Here is a 22544-nt window from a genome sequence, read left to right on the forward strand (position 1 = left end):
ACACTTGCATTTGTGCTGTATGGCCCTAAATCAGCACTGCTGTGATTAACTACGGCACTCTGCCTGCAGCCGAATCACAGCAGTGCTGATATAGGGCCATATCGCACTCTTGCTCGTGTGATAATAAATATGTATACACATATATATTAGTGCTGTCAACCGATTAAAATTTGTAATCAAATTTGATTGATGTCCCGATTACTTAATCGCATTTAATAGCATATGCAAATATTTGCTGAGAAAGCCCCTCATATAACAATAATTCAATATATAATGCTGAAATAATTATACATAGATATCTTTAAATATTTAAAAATTATATATATTAAAATGCATTACATTCTTGTGGCAGAACAGTTAATCATTGATAAGATGATACAAAAAGTGGCTTTAGAATACAATGTAATGTTTACTACCATATTATTGATCATAAGTCAATCATTGGCATACAATTCATAGCAATCCATTTCACAAGTGAATTTGTCAATCAGTTGGAGATTTATTATGAGGGCTTGTTGAAGGTTCCTTAAACAAGCCCTCATAATAAATCTCCAACTGATTGATAAATGAACTTTTTTATTCACTGTATAAACTGCGCTTTGCCACACAGCTGATATTTCAATTACTGCCCTCTGGAGTAAACAGGTGGTACTACAAGCTTGCATTTCTCAGGAATCTTCCTTAGTACAATCCGGGGGCATTACGATTAATTGCGTACATTTGTTTACCGCGTTATTTTTAATACAATCAATCGCACTGAATTAAAGCGTTAAATCGACAGCCCTAATATATATATATATACTTAAAATGTCATGCTGTGTACCACCTGTGGTGCTTGGTTTAAAACAGCATCTCATGTGTCTTTTAAACAAATGCAGCTCTTTTTGGTCAAAAGTAAAATATATATAAATTTAAATAAATATATATAAAATCAGTAATGCAAACTAACATCTAACTATGAAAGATCCTCATTATGTGAAAGTATTATTCATTAGACTGTGAACTCTAATTTGAAAAGAGTGGAAACCATCAAGTCAATGTTATCTAAGACACAATGCACAGTCTTTATTATACTTAAATACATAGACAATGGTTAAAAATTCTTGAGATAAAATCTTTTGGTAATATTTTACAGTAAATACATGTTTTGAAATGTACCAAAAAGTAGTAGGCTATAATTCATATATACAGTAAATACACACCGTTCAGCCACAACATTAAAACCACCTGAATAATATTGAGTAGGTCCCCCTCGTTCCGCCAAAACAGCGCCAACCCGCATCTCAGAGTAGTATTCTGAGATGATATTCTTCTCATCACAATTGTACAGAGTGGTTATCTGAGTTATCGTAGACTTTGTCAGCTCAACCCAGTCTGGTCATTCTCTGTTGACCTCTATCATCAACAAGACATTTCCATCCACAGAACTGCCACTCACTGGATGTTTTTTGTTTTTTTGATAACCGCTCTGTACAATTGTGACGAGAAGAATATGATCTCAGAATACTATACTGAGATGCGAGTAGCCACTTTTTGGTGGCACGAGGTGGACCTACACAATATCAGGCAGGTGGTTTTAATGTTGTGGTCGATCGCTGTATAACATACATGGTTATACTGATGCCAGTTAATTAAGACAGAGGGGTTGAATAATATAGAATGAAGTCATTACAAATCCTCAGCCCTGTGCTGCAGTTTTTACCGCCAAGAAGATTCCCTGGATGTCAGGACTGTAAGACACATAGAAAAGTACATTGAGTGACGGTTTTGAAGTTGAGTAACACTTTACAGCAATCAAGAAATGCCTCAGATGCATTTCCATGCACACAGCAGCCGAGAGAGGACAGTAGGAAACTTCAAACCCAGAGAAAATTTGAAATGTGTGTGTTTTTGCTCTGTTGTGTACCATGAGATTGGGCAGTTGCTGACATACTGAAAACATACTGCCTCAGTTACTTTATATTGATGAATGGGCAATGAAGCACAAATGCGTTGATAATATGTGGACTTAATGTTTTTAGGAGATAATCCTAAATGTGTTGTTCTTTGGAAACAGTAAATACACAAAGAAATTGGAGCAGTGTTACTTTGCTTTAGCAGAACAGGTTCACACACAGAGTGTCCCAAAATTAGTAAAAGGCAGCAGATAGCGACTGTAAAGAGCACCATTGACTTAAAGGGACAATTCACCCAAAAATAAAAATTCTCTCATTTACTCACACTCATGCCATCCAAGATGTTAATGACTTTCTTTCTTCTCTTGAACACAAACAAAGATTTTTAAAAGAATATTTCAGCTCTGTAGGTCCATAAAATGCAAGTCCATGGTGGCCAGAACTTTAAATGTCTAAAAAAACACAAAGGCTCCAGTGGTTAAATCCATGCCTTCTAAAGAGATATGATAGGTGTGGATGAGAAACAGGTCACTATTTAAGTCTTTTTTTTTTTTACTATAAATCTCCACTTTTAAATTTTCTTCTTTTGTTTTTGCTGATTCACATGTATATCGCCACCTACTGGGCAGGGAGGAGAATTTATAGTAAAAAATTACTTTGCAAGTGAATGGTGACCATCAATATTATAGTATGAACCTACAGAGTGACGCCATTCTTCTTAAAGTCTTCATTTGTGTTCTTCTGAAGAAAGAAAGTCATACACATATAGGATGGCATGAGGGTGAGTAATTGATGAGATAATTAACATTTTTGGGTGAACTATATCTTTAATTAACTCTAAGGGTTCACTCTACTCATTTTCATCAATGTTCTTAAGCCTTCAAATTTGAAAGTACTAGTCGTGTCATGAATAGCACATAAACCAGCTTGATTTCAAAAAAACTATTGTGACATAAACGCAATTGCCGAAGCAACCACTTCATTTTGTGATGCTTCTTTGACACTTTCGACTCATGTCCTTTTCATCGCAAGTGCAACACTCTATCTGTTGATCTATGCGCTATAGTAAAAGTGTTTAGATGTCATGAGATAGCACTGTGTGAGGAACAGAGTGAAAAGTAAGTGTTTATGAACTGATAATCTGCCATTTTACTCATGATTTGTGTGGAAGGCAATAAAGGTAAATGTTGTAGTGATCATTTCAACAGGAAACACACGAGATTACAACAAGCCACATAAAAAAATATTTTACAAAAATATAGTATAGATATAGTACGTGATTCTATGAGACCAGGTTGACATAAACCTGTCCCTAATATGAGCCAAAGTAGGAAATATAACCACATGAAGGCTGTATATGACATCCTGTGCAAAAATCTCTACCTTGTTACTAGATGAAAGTACATGTAAATTTATCTAAATAGATTTACATAGTAAAGTCTATGTAAATAGTAAAATATTTCATATTTTCGAATATTGGTGGAGCCACATTTTCACAATCATTTGATGCCACACATGTTTCTTTTCTGTTTTCCATGATTTCAATTTTTGTAATAATATTCAGCAAAAAGAAAATTATTTCGTCAACAATCACTCTAGTTGTTGACAACATTGACAACCCAGAACATTGTGTTCACAAACAGATCTACAGCATAAGGAGACAAGTGGCATTAGCAGTTATGAATGTCATTGGATGTGGTAAAGGATGTACCAGGTTCAATAAAAGTTCAACTCAATGGACAGTAGGCATGTCATAAAATATTGATGTATCGATTATTGATCGGCACGTCACTGTAGCAATATATTTTTGAGGCATTGGTGTATTAACATTAGCCGACATTTGAATTAGAAGCCTAATTTGCATGCTTTCCAATTTACTCAACCTTCCATTTAATGTAGTTTGGTGTAATAGCGTTTGGAGACCACAAGGCGGTGATATAACATTTAATTAAGTCGGTCGCACACCGGATGAAAGCATTGTGGATCTAGTTATCACCATACACAAAAAAGTTACGAGCGTACAGTTGATTACCACTAAAAACAAAATCATTTCAATTCACTCCTTAGTTTGTTCAAACTAAAATCATGTTTACAGGAATAGAAGTCTATGGTGCAAGTGTTTGCCACTTATATTAATACTTACCTACAAAATGTGTGTTATTTGAGCTGTAAATGTAGATTAAATCATCCCTTTACTGGTGGAACTCTTTCCTAGGCAGATTAACCTTTGGTTATATGTTACCGACAAAGAAAACAATGCTTACAGTAATGCATTTACAATGGAAGTCTATGGGGCGAGTGTACAGCAGTGTATAAAAGCAGAAATGTGAACCTTTTTCTCTACTAGAGCACTTATATTAATTATTCCCTCCATAAATGTGTATTATTTGAGCTGTAAAGTTGTATAAATCGTCCTTTTAGTGGTGGGCCTATTTTTCTAGATGCACTACTGATGCTGTAATATTGGATAAAATTTTGCTCAGACAAGGCTAGTAAGCAGTTTTATCACACGAGTCTCATGTTAACACATATAAGGTTTACATCTTTTGATAGTACGTTTGAAACAGTGTGTATGTGACGGGGCTGGGTTGTGATTCTACACACCTGGCCCCTTATCAAGCTAATTAAGCCTCCGAGAGTGATGAAGACCGACTGCGGACAGTGGTGTGAGAGAGAGAGAGCATTTACGGGCAGCTGTCCGTCATATGTGTGTGTTTGTGTCTTTTGTTTATAGTTCTTTATTAAAAATATTATTTATATTGTCATGCCTGTTCTCACCTCCTCCTTTCCATTAATCCATTTACAGAGTATTTTAAGGTTTATTCTGGAGCAGTGCCTTGCCCCATAGACTTATATTTTAAGATCATGTTTGTAAAGATTTTGCAAACTGATGACAAGTAAAAAAAGAAAAAAGTTTGTGTTAATGGACAGCGTGCCATAGATGCTGTTGATAAAGCTTAGCTTGTATTGAACCCGGAACATTCCTACACTCACTCATTCATTTAAACACACAGCTGCTCTATAAATCAGCAGTACAGCTGGTGGGACTCACAATGCACAATGCGAGGACACCATTTTGGGACAGAAGAGAGGACAGAAAAAAAGAGGATAGCAGTCGAAGGAACATTGTATAAACACTTTAGTTTACACATTTTATTTCAATTTACATCTTCATAAGCTGAATTTAATCCAATCTTGACATTCATCAGCTATGACGTTCTTAGCAACTTGTGAAGATGTAATTGATCCCACTATCCCATCAACTAAAGTGTTGAGAATGGCACAGGTCGTGGTAACACTTATGTTTGAAAGGCACTACACATACTGACTTTATAACTTTAAAAGTTATGCGTTACATCAACATTTACAAATACTCTTAAATACTAATCAGCATATACTGTATTTGAATAGCTGTTTAGAATATACAATCAATTTCTGATTGATCTACAGTTAAGTTGCGCAAATTAGTTAGTAAAACCTTGACGTTATGCCTTTCAGATGAAGTGCTACAATAGTCACGTCGCATTTATCAAAAGAGGGAGGTTAAAGTGGGGCCACCATGCAGGCACCTTCACCCAGAAAGGGCTGCCGCCACTGGGCATGGCAGGTTGGGGTTGGGGGCGGAGCAGGGCAGGAAAGCAGCAGGCGTCTGCAACAGCAGCTGTCACACATACACACCCTCAGGGTTCAGGCTGGACACCAGGGGGTGCTGCAGGTTGCGTGGGTGACCCAGGAACTGCTTGGCGGTGGAACGTGGGGGCAAGTCTGTAAGTAAAATACATGTAAGATCAGAGATTCCTTCCGTAGTTCTGTAAAAATATTGATGTGTTTGTTTGAGCGTCATAACATTGACTTGACACACCAATGGCGTGAGGTTGGGGTGGGACTATCTGTATGTTCAATAATATGTACCTGTATTGATTTAGTGTGTGTGTGTGTGTGCCATACCATTGTCTCTGTGTTTGTCCTGTAGTAGTTGAATCAGATCCAGTTCTGGATGATCACTGAGGTCTGTACGAGATTGAGTGTGGGTAGGCAGGGCTCCAGCCTGCTGGATAAACTGCTGTAAATTACACTGTCTCAGCTCCTTATTCAACTCTTCCACCTCCTCCTGCTTAGCCTACACACACACAGAACACACCATCACAAACAGCCGGATCTCTCCCACCAATAAAATACAGTTCATTATATTTTTCCCTGAAAGCACACATTCTGTTCGTGACAGACATCTATTCACTGATCTGGACAATGTAATCTTGGAGTTCAACAGGGTTACTTGTCAGATGTTAGAACGACATTTAGCAGATGTTTTTGTAATTGATTTTGTATGTATATTAATGTGCACATCTTAAGATATCAAATTATTGTTACAAATAAGATCCATAAAAAACAAATCTTTCTAGATGATGCCCTCTTTCTCAGACATCAAAGCACTGAACTGTACATCAATTTAGAGACTATTTAGCAGACAGGAATTTTCTCATCTTTTCTCTCCAATTTGGAATGCCCAATTCCCAATCCGCTCCCAGTGCCTCCGTGTCTGAGACCGTCAATCCATGCATCTTGTCATGTGGCTTGTTGAGAGCATTACCGCGAAGACCTAGCGTGTGTGGAGGCTTCACACCATTCTATGCGGCATCCACGCACAACTCACCACGCGCGCCACCGAGAGCAAGGACCACATTATAGTGACCACGAGGAGGTTAACCCAATGTGACTCTACCCACCCTAGCAACCGGGCCAATTGGTTCTTTAGGAAGCCTGCATGGAGTCAGACGGGCCACTTCTATTAAAATGAATGGGAGAAATCGGAATGCACAATGGTCAACGGATGAAGAAAGGAAGTCCCGCCTTACAGACATAGCCTGTCAATCATCTTGAGAACGAAAATTGCGTTTTTAGTGTAATCTGATGCAAAGAAGCACCATTTATGATACCAGTGTTGTCAGATTTTACTGCTGATTTGAAATATGTTCTTTGATCTTATTCTTGACCAACCGTTTTGCAGAATTCGGTCTTTCCCCATACAAGTAGATAGGAGCTGCACTTGTATGTCGCTTGTTTACATTGACTAATAGTTGCCCGAGAGCGTTCCAAAGAAAGCTGTCAGTGGACTGACTTGCAAGAAAGACGTTGATGTGGTTAATCTTTAAAGGGACGTTCACATTGACAAATTTGAGGTGACATGACTCTTGGCAAAGCGAGTGACCATTGTTGTTGTACTCGTCTCGAGACCATATTTTTATGCAGTGGCGGTTCTGGCTTACTTGGTGCGGCTTACTTGGATCAGGGCACCTGTCGAGCCGCCCCAGAGAGCGTTGCCGCGTTTTGCCTATGCCATGATCCGCTACTGTTTTTATGGTCTTGGTCTTTTCATGGACTCTTGGTCTTGACTTGAAAAAGTGTGGAATAATGTGCTAGACGGACGCTTGACTGCTGCGCTGCCGAAATTGTTCTATGTTCTGTTCTCATTGCATGTACAGATACAATTTAACAGCCAACCAAACTCCATTCCTGAAATACAGACGAGTTAGGAATCAAAATAAAGAGGAGTCAGGATTCATCTCTGTTTATCAGTATAATGAGATGGAGATTTTCTGAATGGCCTCCAAGTGCTTTAAAAATGCTTTAGCCAATAGTTACAGTACACAAATTCTACACATACAAATATACAAATAATTCTCTCAATGTCTTCAGAATTGAATGGTTGGGTGTTTTTGCAAAATGGAGGTAAGCTTACTTGACTTACAATGAATGGAATTGAAATTCTAAACAAATCCAAAGTAAAAGTGTGAATACAGTATGTCATATTTAATACACTACTGTTTGGTTTTTAGGTCCATTTTAACACTGACTCATAGTTGTGTTCAATTAACCTAGGATGTGGTGTATATTGCATTTGTATTCTCTACTGGTAATACAGTTTGAAAAAACATAAGCCTAAGCAAATACTATATGAGGTATATTTGAGATATGATGAGCCTAGCGTCGATTTAGTTGTTCAACTGGCCATTTAACACATTGATTGGGATTGCATTAGGCCTATATGAGTCTCGTCTCAGTCTCGTCTTCTTCTGGTCTCGTTCTTGACTCGGACTCGACCTACAATACTCTGGTCGGCCTGGACTTGAAATCGTACGAGCTGGTCCCGAATACAACGCAGAGTGACTGTTAGCAATGTGACCAAGTTGGGAAGAGTGTAGGTTAATTACAATTTGAATTACTTTATTGGAAAATCAAAAGTAACAAATAAGAAATGATATTTTGCATATCAATGAGCCAATTTTTTTAGGGCCATTACGATTTTTTACATTGTGACTATTTTCATACAGTCGTGCACATTTTATCCCCCATTATTCATTACTCCAGAGCAAAAAAGATGGTCATTACGATATTGTCATAACTGAAATGTGAAAAAATAATATATTATTTATAAAAAATATTTGGTACTGCCTTTCATGTTCTCATATTTTAATAAATAATAAAAAAAAAAACATTTCTTTTTTTTACTGTAATGAATTTAAACGTGACCATTAAAACAATGGGAATAGTACAAATAAAATGTCCAGACACATGATATGAGAATTGGATGTATAATGTGCTTAAATGTCCTGAAAATAATGTCACAATGTAAAAACAGTACAGCGACAACCTAAACTTAATCAATGTCAGTGTAAATGCCCCTTAATATTCTGATAGAGAAGTAAAAAAAATAAAAATTTATTTGCTAAAGATTTCCTGCTGGAGATGTTGAGAACATGATACATTTTGTTTTATTTATCATATTTTATTACATAGTATGTTGGATATGGAATCATTTCAAAATTAATTCATGTCAGTTTAAAATTTTTATATTCTAGATGTGTTACCAAAATGCATTCAATCAAACAAAATTATTTCAAGTGACAATTTTAGCACTGATCATTGTTGCAATTCCCATGACAACCACAAGTTAGAGCCATGTTTCATGAAAACAGCCAAGGAAGTATGTTTGTGCCATGCAGCTCTATTTACAGTAATCTCTGGATTTGTCCTTTATGGGAATGTTTGACACATTGCAGCCAGTAACCTCTACTTGTATAACAACACAAGCCAAATTCAAATACAGACAAGTCAAAGGTAACCACAAAGTTGCATACTCCAGTAATCGCCTGACTTGAAAACTAAAGGATTATTCATCATCTGCTGGAGGAGGAAAATCAAGTTCCTACTTCTCATGTAAGACTTATTTTGTGGGAATAGAATCTAATTATGTAAACTGAAGAATAGTCATGCTTGATTTCCTTTCTTTATTTTTTTTGGAAAGACATGAAGGAAGACTTTTGAGTGGCACTGCTGTGTGAAGTACTTGAGATCTTCCTCACAGACATGCAAGTCTTTGATTTTAAGCAGCTGGTAGACTGAAAAATTTAAATGCTGTTATAAAACTGTGGATGCCAAGTTGAAAAAGAAACTCAATAAGCCAACAAGTATATGCCTTTATTTTGTCTTTCGTTCCAAGGTATGAAATGCACAGGAAATAAGAGACGTATTACAAATGAAATCACTTGTTTACACACAAATGTTTGTTTGAAGATCAAATGTAAAAGCTCAGAGCATGAATTTAAATTCATATGAATAAATTCAAATGGTAAAGATGAGTTTATTTGTTTGCTTTCAAATTTTCAGTTCATAGGGCTCACATCTGTTTTGAAACAGCAAGTGTCTGTGTGTGATCTCAACTGAGGGAAACGCTATTTGCAGCCAAAAGAGTGTAACAGTTTGGTTCCGGAAGTAAAAACCTATTCATATTCTCCATAGGCAAATTGATTTTTAACAAGAGGTTATAAACCTTTAAAGACAGACCTACCATGAGCGCCGATGTTGTTAATCGATAGAATATGCTTCTGTTGAACCAATCAGTTTGCATTATTTAAACTTGTTTAATAGCGGAATTCCTGGTGAAGAAATACACTACCCATAATCCTGAAAAGAAAGAACCACCAATCAGAGAAACACGGCAAACAAAGCCAATCAAACAATCTCTGCAGTGAAGGATTTTATGAAATCCCTATGGAAAAATGTATGGGAAATATACTTCCGGAACCAAGAAGGCTGAAAGGTGGCAGGCATTGTTGCGCTCTATAGCTACAGAACTCGCTCCAGAATCACACCCTCTCTGCTTACCTTCAGCAGAGTCTCTGCCCTCCCCAGGGCCTTCTCGAAATGTAGAAGTTCCATCTCCAACTCCTCCCCATGTTTTTGCCGACTCTGAAGCTCTACCTTGACTAACCCCAAAGAGTCTTTTGAATCAGCTTGCCTGGGCGATACCGCCACCTCCAGCCTTTCTTTCTGAAGGTCCTTCTCAAGTTGCATGGCACGAGTGTTGAATTCGTGCAACTTTTGTCCGCAATCATCCAGTTTAGCGTGCAGTTCTCCTAACCGCCGCTTCATCCCCCGCTCCTGCTCAGTCTCTATCCTTAGCTCCTCCTCCCAGAACACCTCTTCCACCAGCTCTTGCTGATTCTTCCAAAGTGTTTTCTCCAGAACATCCATTTCTGCCTGGAGGGATGACTCGTCAGAAGACGACTGTTCCCAAGCCTCGCATTCCCTTTCTAAGGTCACCACCTGGGACTCCAAGGCACGTAGCTGCTCCTGCTGCTGGAGAACATGACGGAACACCTCCTCTTTGGATGGTCCGGGCAAGTATGCGGCTTGAAGAAGTGGGGATGCCCTTTGCTCAGGAGATGGCATTTTACGAGAGTATTTAGATTTCGTACAAAGAGAACTGGAAGGGCCTAGGTTGAAGGTGAAGGACTTTTTTGGCAATCCTCCTTTGGGTTCTGATGGAGAGGGCTTAAGCGGGAGGGTTTGGTTGTGAAGATTATTTTCTTCACTGCTGCTCGGGCCGGTCCGCCGCAGGAAGAACTGCACTTCATTGCTGTGCTGTCCAAGTTTGGCCAGGGACTCCAGTGGACACTCATTGGCCAGAAGTTGCCGCTCCGTGTCCCTCAGCCTCTGAATGAGAACATAACGACCCGTCTGACCTATAAAAAGCACAGGGGTAGTAAGACTCAAAGAAATGGATCATATCTACAAATTGATTTATGACAATGCTACCTCTAAATGGAGCTTACAACAGGGCTATTCAGTTACGTTCCTGGAGGGCCACATCCTGCAGAGTTCAGCTCCAACCCTAATCAAAAACACTTGAACCAGCTAATTAAGGTTTTTAGGACTAGCAAATACCTAAAAGGTGCCCCGAGTTGTTCTTGTCAGGCTACTCAGCCATGGGGCACCTTTGCACTAGAGGTAACGCTGCATCAGACAATGTAGCGAATGAAAATTATTATGGGGATATTGCGTCAGAAGGATGAAGGAAAATGTAAGGGTTTGCAAAAGTTACGATCCGTCATGCAACCAAAAGATGAGAACATTTAAACTTTTGCCCCACAGCACTTTGACGTAGGCATCCACTGACCATTGGGAATTTTGGGAAATCCAATTAGCTGTATTGAATTGAATTGAATTGATTTGAAACCGACACGGCTCTTTATGTACCGTCCAAACAGAGTTAACACATCTCTGTTTTTCAAATGTTTCATCTGAGCTTTCCCTGGTGTGTAAGTGCCTTTATATGGTTTTGAATAGGGATGGGGATGGGGTTAGGGCCTCCTCAGTCTGCCAGGAATAATTCACAGCACCTTCCTGCAATTAAATTACTTGAAAATTACAGGCAGTTTAGTAAAAGCAGGGTTGAAACTAAACTGTACTGGACGTGGCCCTCCAGGAACCAAACTGAATAGCCTAAGGACACAAGAGACTTGCAGTACTGTTATTACAGGGACAATCCCCTGAAGCTAGGACTGTCCTGGGCATAGGTGTAATGTAGTAAAGTATAACTCAGTTTTCTGCTTGCCACTACGTCTCGTGAACAGTACGCATGATGCAAATTTTGTCATCAGCACAGTATGCACAGACTGTCTGCATACTGGCCAATTTTTCTAGACAAGTATCTGTGCATGTCATCTGTACATGCTCCTGCCGTTGACTGTACTAAAACAGTATCACAGAGCAGTCGTAATGCGCATGTGTTGAAGGAATCCATTAGGGTTTGCAGTCAAAAGAGTATACTTTTAAAGGCTGATTGTTTGACTATTCTCTAGCCTTTAGCCACACCACCCATTCTACAGATAAGTTCATATTTACTCAGGAATCACAAGACCTATTCTTACTGTATTAGTAAAACATGAACCTAGAATTTATTCTCAGGGATGCTTACCAATGGCTTGGGCGAGTGCAATGACCACGTCCTGGCATGATGTCTCCTCTGATAAGCCACAAACCACTCGTACCACCCCGTCCACCCACACTTTCAGCTCCATCACAGAAACTGAACAAAGATGAGCTCACATCAGCAGTGCATGGTAACGTCTGGATTCTGAAATGACAAAACAGCAAAAGTGATGAGTAATGCAATGTGTTTTCTTTCTCTGAGCTGGACAGCCTTTCTCCCCATTGTATGGAAGAGAACAGCTCAACATTCTGCTAAACTCTTGAATGTTCCACGGAAGTCTTTTGAGTTTGAAACGACATGAGGGTGAGTTAAAAATTACAGTTCTCATTTTTTGGAGAACTATTACTTTAAAACACTGTCCAAAGACCTCAAATCAAGTCCAAAATACATCCATAAAGAACAATAAAGCTACCTTCCCTGCTTTATCTCAATCTCTACCCATCTCTCATCTTTCAGATTGCTCGAACCCTGCAAGATTTCCAGTCATGAGACATTAAATCATGATGGATATCGGGTCCAGTGTGTAAGCAAATTTCAAGAGTTACTATTAGCAGGAGTTTGACAGACTCAGAAGCATTGCTCTGCTCCAATTAAATGCACTGCTGGCTCTCTTCAAAGGTGTTTTCGCAGATTAATGCTTAAGGGGACAGACAGGCAGGCAGAACGTAGTTGTTCAGAGACTGCGTGTGCTTGCGAGTGTGTCTGATTCCTCTTTGAAGCCCCACAGCAGGAACAGATGGCTCTGCTAAGGTAAGATGTAGCATCAAAACATTTTAGCTGTACAACAGGTATAGAATGAAGCCCTGTCCAAGAGATTAAAGAAACAATTCACAGAAAAATGACATCATTTACTCACTGAGATGTTGTTCACAACCTGTATGACTTTTTCTGCCTAACATCTTCTTTTGTGTTCTACAGTAGAAAGAAAGTCATACAGGTTTGGATCAACATGACAGTGAGTAAATGATGACAGATTTTTCATTTGTGGGTGAACTATCCCTTTAATACGTGTAAGACATAATTAATGTCGGATGTGTGCACATTGACTGCTGCGAATTATGACCTTTGTTAAGAAATTCTTGGGTAAACTCTACCGCATTAACTTATGAAAACACTCAATAGCAGCGCTAAGCTATGTAGCCGACCATTTTGCAGTTGCCAGTGCCAAGTATCAAATGACTAATGCACCATCTCCGGGCCATTTAAAGAAAGGTTTAATGAAGAATTAAGAGTATAAAAGTGAAAGAATAGGGAATATAAGATCCCATAACAATAACTTTTGGAACTCTTGAGAAAACTATTCTTATCAGGGAGAAACAGAAGCGTAGGATGCAAGTTTACAAATGCGTTTATCTACAATAATGATTAGCTGCTACCCTGCAATCACACTTCTATGAGTCATTTGAAAGCAAGGCCACAAACACAGTTTATAATTTATGAGTTCTCTGAAAACACGGACTACAAAACCTACCCTACTAAAAACCCCATGATTAATTTTTATGCTGGTCTAGGCTGATTAGAGGAATAGTTGACCCAATGTTCACGCGAGAAGAGATCTACACACCATTAAAAATATATATATATAAATCTATAGCAAAACCAATGAAGCTTCTATAATAACACTTTGCTTCTGTATTTTTCCTTGCAAGTGTCAGTTCTCACTAGAGGCCACCTGAACTCTCGCTTCAGAATTATCGCTTCAGTAGACATTAATTAAACCACTCGGGTTGGATGGATTACTTTTATGCTGCCTTTATGTGCTTTTTGGAGCTTCAAAGTTTTGGACCAGGAATATATTTTGATATTATCATTCTCCAGTGACGAAGAATTTCCCAACGATTTCAGGTGGAGTTCAAGTTTTGTGAACTTTGACAAATTTGCCGTGTTGTCCAATAGGAAGTTGCTTGGTTTGGCAGTGACCTCTGTGTGGGCGGTGCTTTGAGCTGCAATGAATATTCGCAATGGACAAGCAAATAATTTTAGTGGACAGGTTCTTTATAACTTCACTCTCCTACAGTATAAAGTGCAGCATACATAAGAGCCTGCTTGACAAATAGCGTTTGTGGGTTTTACACTCGTTTCACATTTCTCTTGGCCTTCTAGTGTTATCGTTGTGGTACGCTTTCAGGTTTTATAATGTACTGTAGTAAACAAAAATATTAAACTAATATCTATTTTAAAATCAATACATTTTTGGTTTGTTTTGGAGTCATGAAAATGTATTTTAGTTTAACTTCAGTTTTTCCAATTAAGTTGTTATTGTTATTTTGGTTAAAGGTGCACTCAGTCATTTTTCCTAAATAAAACGTTTTACTCCTAGAGACATAAATTGTAATTTTGGAATATATGTAGGAAATCATGAGCACTCACATGAGATGAGGAATCCAGTCATATCAGTGACCTTATAAAAGCTGTTTCATTCTACATGTAGAGGGTCTCCTCATGGGGGCGGCCATGTTAGAATCACATGACCAGCCGAATACTACTTGCTTAATCTCAGTAACTGTCCTGTTATTTGACACTTTCACTCACTGATTAAATAATCATGGCTGACTGTGAATACTACATGTCTAAAATGGCATCTGAAAATTATGCTACATCCATGCCACTAGGTGTCAGTGTAAGTCCAAGATGACACAAAGACAAAATTTACTGAATGCAACTTTTACAAAAATATTTGTATTTAATTTTAGTTTAGGACAGTAATGGTGGGTGCAGAAAGTAGTGGTATCGCAAAAGTTTGAAATTCGTTTTTTCCATCTGCTATAGCGAGTCTGTTGATTTCCGTTGTGTTTTTGTTCTTCCATAAACTCTGCAACAGTGCTGGCCAACTCTGAAGCATTCTTCTGTCTTGTCCCATCTGTATTGAAGCTGAGGAATGCTACCTTGTTGGCCTGTGTGCAGCAGAGAGGGGAGAGTAAAACAGATCTTCTTTTGTCTCTTTCAGCTCTAACAGGCTCATACTAAATCAAGGCCTTGGCCTTAGGGTACACTTCTCAACACAGCCCGGGGTTACCATGACTACAAACCACTGGACGTGAAAGATGAATCGTACTAAGAAGAATCAACAGGTCCCTAATGCATTGGGCTAATCTGACAGCTCAGATCCACGTTCACTCAAATATTGGTCTATTTCCACTATAGTCATATACCTTATACTCCGATCGGTTTAATCCAACAAAAGGCTCACGTTTTGGATTTGGGTTGATCGGCACCTCCTGCTTTGAAATGTTGAGTTGCATCTTCACATACTCCGATCACTCACACATGCCCAGATCCACAGCTGCAGAAATGCAGACCCACCCCAGACACATCTAAAACTTCCTCCCTTCTGAGGGCGTCCTCCTGAAGCTATGATTACTGGAATTATCCTGTTCCTCTCTCTCATCAACTTTGTTAAGTTTTGTTAGCTTTTGGGAACATGTCCTGAAGAACAAGTGCACTGTTATCGTGCAGGAGAGGCGTGGTCCTTTCTCTTAATGTTTGGAGATGCTATTGACAGATGTTACTTGCTAAAAACAACTACTGGGTAGTAGATATATAATGGAAATGTCTTACATTGTGAGAGGAGTTAAAGCCTAAATTAGTTTATATGGAGACATGGGGCAATATAATTACTACCAGAGCTTCTCTGTGATTTTAATCCTGTGCAAATCAGTCATATCGGTATAGTGTGGAGGTGCAATATAAAAACAAAAACGCAAACCAGAAATATATTAAAAAGGACTTTGTTGCAACTTTAGGTCAGATTTATTCTGCATTAGCTAACCTAGCTGAGCATATGCATCTTCCAGTACATAATTGAACCATAATGCTAATATTTAATAATTAAGGTTGTTGATTTAGTGTGCATTCAGTGCAATTCATAAAAAAAGAAATTACGCAATTCTTAATGTCCCGTACCGTATTATGGAATATTGCTAACATCGGTTAAAGCATGAGGTACCACCTGTTTTCAGCAGGGGGCTGTAAGCGAAACGCAAGCTGTATAGGCAATGTGCAGCTGTACGGACATCAAACCGAACAAAACTCTCATGAGCCGTTATGCTGCATTCAGGGTTGGCCCGTGGGTTTTGTAGGGCCCTTGACGAAATCATTCAAATGGGCCCCCCCAGTGTGAAAATTGTCATAACTTTAAATCATCATAGAACCACTGCAAACCTGATGAGCCGATTTTTTAAATAGAAAGCTCTAAAAAAGAAACACTATACTGTACAGCTCGGTAGATGACAAATAACATGTCCAATAGCTTTTTTTCATGTTAGGTTAACATGTACATGCATGCATAAATGAATATGTGTATTTTAGGTGCTGTGACAAGTCACCATATTGCCTTACTTTGATCGCCTTTCAACCTTTTTCTATAAGTATAAATAAACCAATGCAACACACTTAATATGAGGTCATGGAAACTGGGTAACATTTTACAACAAGGTTTGCATTAGGTATCATTAACTATATATAATAACATTTTCTAACATTTATTAAACTTGTCTAATGTCAATTTATAAAAATACAATTGTTTATTGTTTGTACATGTTAGTTCATATTCTATTAATGTTATACTAATGTTAACTTTTTAACAATTTTGAATGGATAAAATGGACTATTATATGTGGAAATTAACATTAACTAAGATTATTAAGTATTGTTCAATGTTAGTTCATGTTAACTAATGTAGTTAACCACCGTAAGTGTTACCCATTTAAGTGACACAAAATAAGAAAATGAGCCTCAAATAGCCCCAAAGCAATATTTTTCATAACTTATTTCCTGCGTTTCTATCAGGCGTGAGCATTATTCAACAAGGTGTGCGATCTGTGTCTAATAATACTGTGATAAGAAGTCGCGCTCCAGTTCCCTGCAATGCTTTGCATTATGAATAAATTATGCAGATTAGTGTGTACTGCTTAGCTTTACTTCTTGTGATTTTAGATATACTGCTGTTATTTTATTTGTTTTAACTTTCAGTTATTTGTATTTTTGTGATTATTCAGAGCTCATTTTATACTTACTATGTTGTTTTTAGTTTTCAATGTCATTGTGAATTGTTAAATGATTAAGTTCACGCGTGTTACACACTCTCCTGAGCGTGTGCTCGATAGAAATCATTGGACTGTGGAGAATTTCAAAATAAAAGTCAACCATGTTTCTCAACCCTAATGACTTGTTCATTTACTTTGCATGTGTTCACGCCTTTGCTGCCAGGATATACAAATATTCACTTCTATTAAGCAATATCGATAAATGAGTAAAAGCTCCTACATAAAATGATATTAAATCTTGTTTAACAAACAGTTTTATAACTGTTGCAGCTTTATAAAATATGGTATATTATACTCTCTTTTCATAATCGTTTTTTTATTCACACAAAAAAATTCAAGGGGATGGTGAAGTCAAAATTTATTTTATTTTGGCGAGGGGGTGGGGGGGTAATATGAGCTAGTTGGTGACAGGGAGTAAGTCAGCATCAGTCAGTGTTCTCATTCAACAGCACTTCGTGATCACTTGTATTACTACTACACTACTTAAGCTAGGAGATAGCTTTAAATGGCTTAAACTAACAACTTCAGCATTAAGGCTCATCAGAGCAGAGAAACCAGCCATGAGGATACGAAAATTACTATTCTGGTTTTTTACAACATCCCACTAACACGTGGCTGAAACACATTCAAATTTCCCACCTCTTAAACAAAAAGTCTTAAAACAAGTGTGGGGTGGGATGGATTTCCCTGTCAGCCATTCTGTGTTTCTAATTTATGTTTCCTCATCAGTTGATCATTAAATGCATGCGGTGCTTAGAAAGCAGGGCGATTTGCTTTCAGTGTTGTGGAGTCTTTTGGTGGGTGTGTGAGGAGAGAATTATTACTCTCTCTAATCATTATGCAGTAAGAAGTGATTTATTGGGATGGCATATCCACCCCCGCTGCAGTAATGCATCATGCAGCCAGGCATTATCTCTGTCCAATGAATACTTTATATATAAAATAACAGGGCAAATAAAGTGTCCGAGCATCCAGTGCATAGTCACTAGAGGTTTGCTGAGAACCAGAACAACTTTTGGGTCAGTTTTTCCATATATACCTTCAGCTATGTGTCACGTTCAGATTTGGTAATAAGATCAAATGAAACAGGAATTCTGGTCATTTGCCCCTTTTTATTGAAATACCCAATAAGTTTCAGTTGATGCCACAGCCATGAACCATGATTTGCTGCTTGTAATTGCAAGTCAGAAGTGGGTGGTATTACAGGCTATTCAGACCGAATGCATTCTAGCCCTAAAAAAGCTAGACATCGTGTAACTAATAGAACAGAATGCAGTTATTTCTAGATGTGTTTTTAAAAGTACACATACTTTTTAACCTGACGTTACATCTAAAATTGTGGCACTCCTGTGCGAGATGCAGAAAACACAACAAGACATCATGCAATGGTCAAAAACGTCCATCAATCACATGTTTGCATAAATAAATTGTAAAATCTCATATGAACTGCCCCTTAGGGGAAAGACATTCTCATTCCAAAGGACATTTTTTGAACGAAAATTTTATAGGCCCCTGAAAATAAGAAACTTCCTCATTTGTCTTATTTTGGACCACGATAGGCCAATTTTCCATACATTTTCATTAAATGGGAAAGAATGGCCAGGATGTTCTTCAAAAATGAAGCTTTTGTATTCCACAGAGGAATGATTTCCATGGGTGAAACAAATGATAAGAGTGAATTAATAATGACAGAATTTTCACTTTTGGGTGAACTATAGGCACTTTTCCACTGTACGTTATGGTTCGTCTCACCTCAACTCTACTCGCTTTACGTTTCTGAGCTTACATTTCCACTGCACGTTTAGTGCCCCTCAACGTTGGTGGGCTTAGTTGTGTCGCCTCTACTGCCGTGACATCATCTTAAACACGACACAAACTGATCAAAACAATAACACGACCGCTAGCTGTTAGCTACTAGCTCATTGTGCTGCATAAAGCAGTTGTTGCATGGTGATTTTACACAAGTGTAACAGTTAAATTGGCCTGGTTGTTTTAGAAGCAAGCTTCCAGTAGCTGGTCAACAAAATAAAGTGAAGCTTTCAAGCAGAATATAGATTTAACATAACAAAACGTACCATCCTCCATCATGGCTGCGTCCAGTGCACTCTCCCTCCCATTGCTCGCCGGTTTAGATTGCGGCCAACAGCTGAGGCACTTCCTGAGAGACTATTTCATTTTGCTCATCGCTAACGAGTGGACCGTCTACACCTCGTTTATTGACCATGGCGTGGTTTTGCGTACAGACATTTCTTTTTCACAATTCGAAAGTCGCGTGAACAACTGATACTATTATCGCTGTTGCTAACTTCAAAACTAGCGGGTTGATATCGCGTGTCGGAAATCCAGTGATGCTGGTAGTGACGATTCTCCCCGACCAATCAGTGATCTGCAGGATTTTGACGTCACATTTAGTATCGGCTCAGCTCGCTTGGAATCTCGACCGAAGTGGTACTAAAAAAGTATCAGGTACCAGGTACTATCCACAGTGGAAACCCCCAAAAAAGTGAGCAGAGTCGAGTTGAGTCAAGTTGTACAGTGCAGTGGAAAAGCCCCAAAATCTAAGATATACATTCACTGTATGACCTTATTCACAGTAGCGCCATCTTTGATTTTTTTTACTGGAATGACAACAAGGCTGTGTGGGATTGACGTACCATCTCTTCAATGGCTTGTACAGTTGCTTAGCATGTTTTTGTATAACTCAGCTGACGAATCTTCAGTAGAAAAAACTCCAGACAACATGAGTTGTGGAATATTAGATGTGATCAAGGAGCTTTTTTATAGCTTTAAACAGTGCATACAATTGAAGAGACAGTAAGTCTATCCCTCACAGCCTCATTTACATTCCAGTCAAAAATCAAAGATGGTGCTACTGTGAATAAGGTATATACCCATTCTCTCTGTCCGCATCAAAATAATCAAAGACAACAGCAGACAAGTCCTGAACATGCCCCCCGCAATACATTACAGGAGAGTCAGTTGGTGTTTACATTTTTGTAACCGTTTGCTCTTTGATTGAGTGATCAGACTACTTTGAATGAACAAGCACTTATAAATGTGTCATTCCTTTCACACATGAATTACTGGAGGATCAGTGTACATTCTTTTCTAGATGGAGTTTCCATCCATAAGCTCAACAAAATAACAGCCTTGTTGCCACCATACAGCAACAAATTAATTTAATTAATTTACGGAATGTATCCAGCCATTTATCTGATTTCCTATGAAACAAGAGTCACCAATCCTGAATCAGATGGCGGTGTTTAAAGTAAAAATGAATTCAACAGTTGACATTATTCCAAAGAAATTGCTCAGCCTCACAAACAACTTTCCTTTTTGGCTAAAGTCACCAAGTATATTTAAACGCCTCACCTCCAACCATCCCACTTCAGTCTGGTATGGAACACCCACTTTAAACCATTCAATCAATGTATAATGAATAAAATCGAATCCCTTCCTTAATATTTTCTCATTAAAGAAATGTGTCAGATTGCAGAATTAAAATGCACTGAGAATGCCGTTTCATGTTGAATTTAATATAGCAAGTCATGTGCTGTAGTAGTCCATAAATAAAAGCATACAGCTTATTAATTAGGTTAAATAGTTGCTTGTCTGCCTCAGAAATCAAAGTCCCCTTGCTGAATAATACATTTTTATAGAACTTTTTTTGGCAGATATTTATTTGAGACAAATAACTTGCACAACCTTTCTAACATTATAAACCACAAAGGACGCAGCTAATGTGGGTCCCCACAGCTAACAAAAATACAAACACCAAAAATGTAATAATCAATTAGACCAACTGTAGCTTTGGGCCTTTTACGTGTATGGTAACTGTTGTCTTAATTTAGCCCCAACTAAATGCAGTTTTTGCCATTTTACTTCTCCGTCAAATCTAATGTAACTATTTGTCATGTCAACGCAGACCACAACAGCTTTGACTGGTTTGCTTTCAACCAGGATGGTAATTTTGCTTGTGACTTCTACTGTTTTCAAACATGGACCAAGTCGAGAAGAGACTGGTTGAGGAGGTCCGAAGATATGTGCACCTCTATAATACATCATCTTCGAAGTATAATGACTGCCAGAAGGCAACCAATTCATGGTGAAAATTCATCACAAATCTCGAAATGGAAATGTCGGAGTACATAAAAAGGTGGAAGAATACATGAGACCAATACATTGGCCTCAGAAAGAAAGTAAAGTTTGAGGAGCGGTGACTGGTGGCAAAATTTTTATATTTTCCCTTCTTGGCTGGCACCATACGTAAAACATTGAAATTTGCAGAATGATACAGACACACCAACGCAGAGCAATAAATCCAAACAACCGTGTAGGCCACAGCATAGAGGTTACGCCACAGCTCTGAGTTTTTTGGGCAAGATGGTGCCGTGTTGTGTGCTGACTGGCTGTCGCTCTCCTTCTAAACTGTCTGTTTTGTTTCTTTTTGTTTGCTTTTATGTGTTTACGCTTGCTTAATTTAGTCCCAAAGGGTCCACTGTCATTACAGATCTTTACAGTAGCGGAAAGTGTTTCTTTCATCCAAAAATATTCTGGTCTGGATGTGCGTACTGCAAGAAAAAAGAAGTAGGAAACGGGGCAGACAAGCTGGCGTTTCCGTGACAGCAAAGAGAGACTTGGCCATTTCACTGACTGAAAACTTTGTTGAGAATGTTGGGATGAGGATTTGGGCCCAGAGACGCTCTTGTCTTCTGCCTGTTTTCCCTGCTCAGTGGACCACAGGATCACACCAGACGGGTGCATCCAAACAAGCTGCGCTATCTTCGGATGGTAGGAGCTTTTGGTGGTCCTTCAGCTGAATCTTGAGGTTCTAGATCAGTAAAAGATGCCAGTTATTTTGAGAAAACTTGTCTGAAGTTGTGGAATGGCCTACCATTTGATATTAGATTCTCCACTACTATTTCGACTTTTAAAGCTTGTTTAAAAACCTATTTGTTTTCTCTGGCTTTCAACACTTTCTGTGTGTTGTTATTTTAGGGTTGTCCTCTATGTTTATGTGTATGGTTTCTTTGATGGTAACTATGTGATATGATGTAATGGATGTCTTCTTTGAGTTATGCTTTTTGTTTTTATTAATTTAATGTTCAGCACTTTGGTCTATGCTGTAGTTTTAAAGGGTTTTTTATAAATAAAAGATCGTAATCATAACGGGCCCATAAGGCAGCATCCTAACCATCATGTTAGCTCATAATTAAGTGATTTTTTTTTATAATGGCCTGAAAGACCCCTATGATGCCTTAAAATGTTGTCTAAGTAAGCATCTCACTAGGTGTTGGAACCGAGCAGAAGTATCAATTTGATGATCAA

The 22544-nt window shown here is 38.3% G+C and overlaps 1 protein-coding gene across 3 annotated transcripts in view; it reads right to left on the reverse strand.

Annotated features, from left to right (window-relative positions):
* Positions 1-1025: 1025 nt before the first annotated feature.
* The window catches only part of rassf7a (Ras association domain family member 7a), a 45707-nt gene continuing 24188 nt past the window's right edge, over positions 1026-22544 (reverse strand). For all 3 annotated transcript variants that reach the window (XM_052120109.1, XM_052120106.1, XM_052120107.1), the window contains 5 exons: positions 12157-12315; positions 10062-10921; positions 5844-6015; positions 5574-5660; positions 1026-1730 (listed from right to left, as the gene is read on the reverse strand). In XM_052120109.1, the coding sequence (XP_051976069.1) occupies positions 1699-1730; positions 5574-5660; positions 5844-6015; positions 10062-10921; positions 12157-12259 (1254 nt within the window). In that variant the 5' untranslated portion in view covers positions 12260-12315 and the 3' untranslated portion in view covers positions 1026-1698. The remainder of the gene's footprint in view (positions 1731-5573; positions 5661-5843; positions 6016-10061; positions 10922-12156; positions 12316-22544) is intronic.

This window comes from Xyrauchen texanus, chromosome 46 (genome assembly GCF_025860055.1).
Source record: "Xyrauchen texanus isolate HMW12.3.18 chromosome 46, RBS_HiC_50CHRs, whole genome shotgun sequence".
Lineage (NCBI taxonomy): Eukaryota > Metazoa > Chordata > Actinopteri > Cypriniformes > Catostomidae > Xyrauchen > Xyrauchen texanus.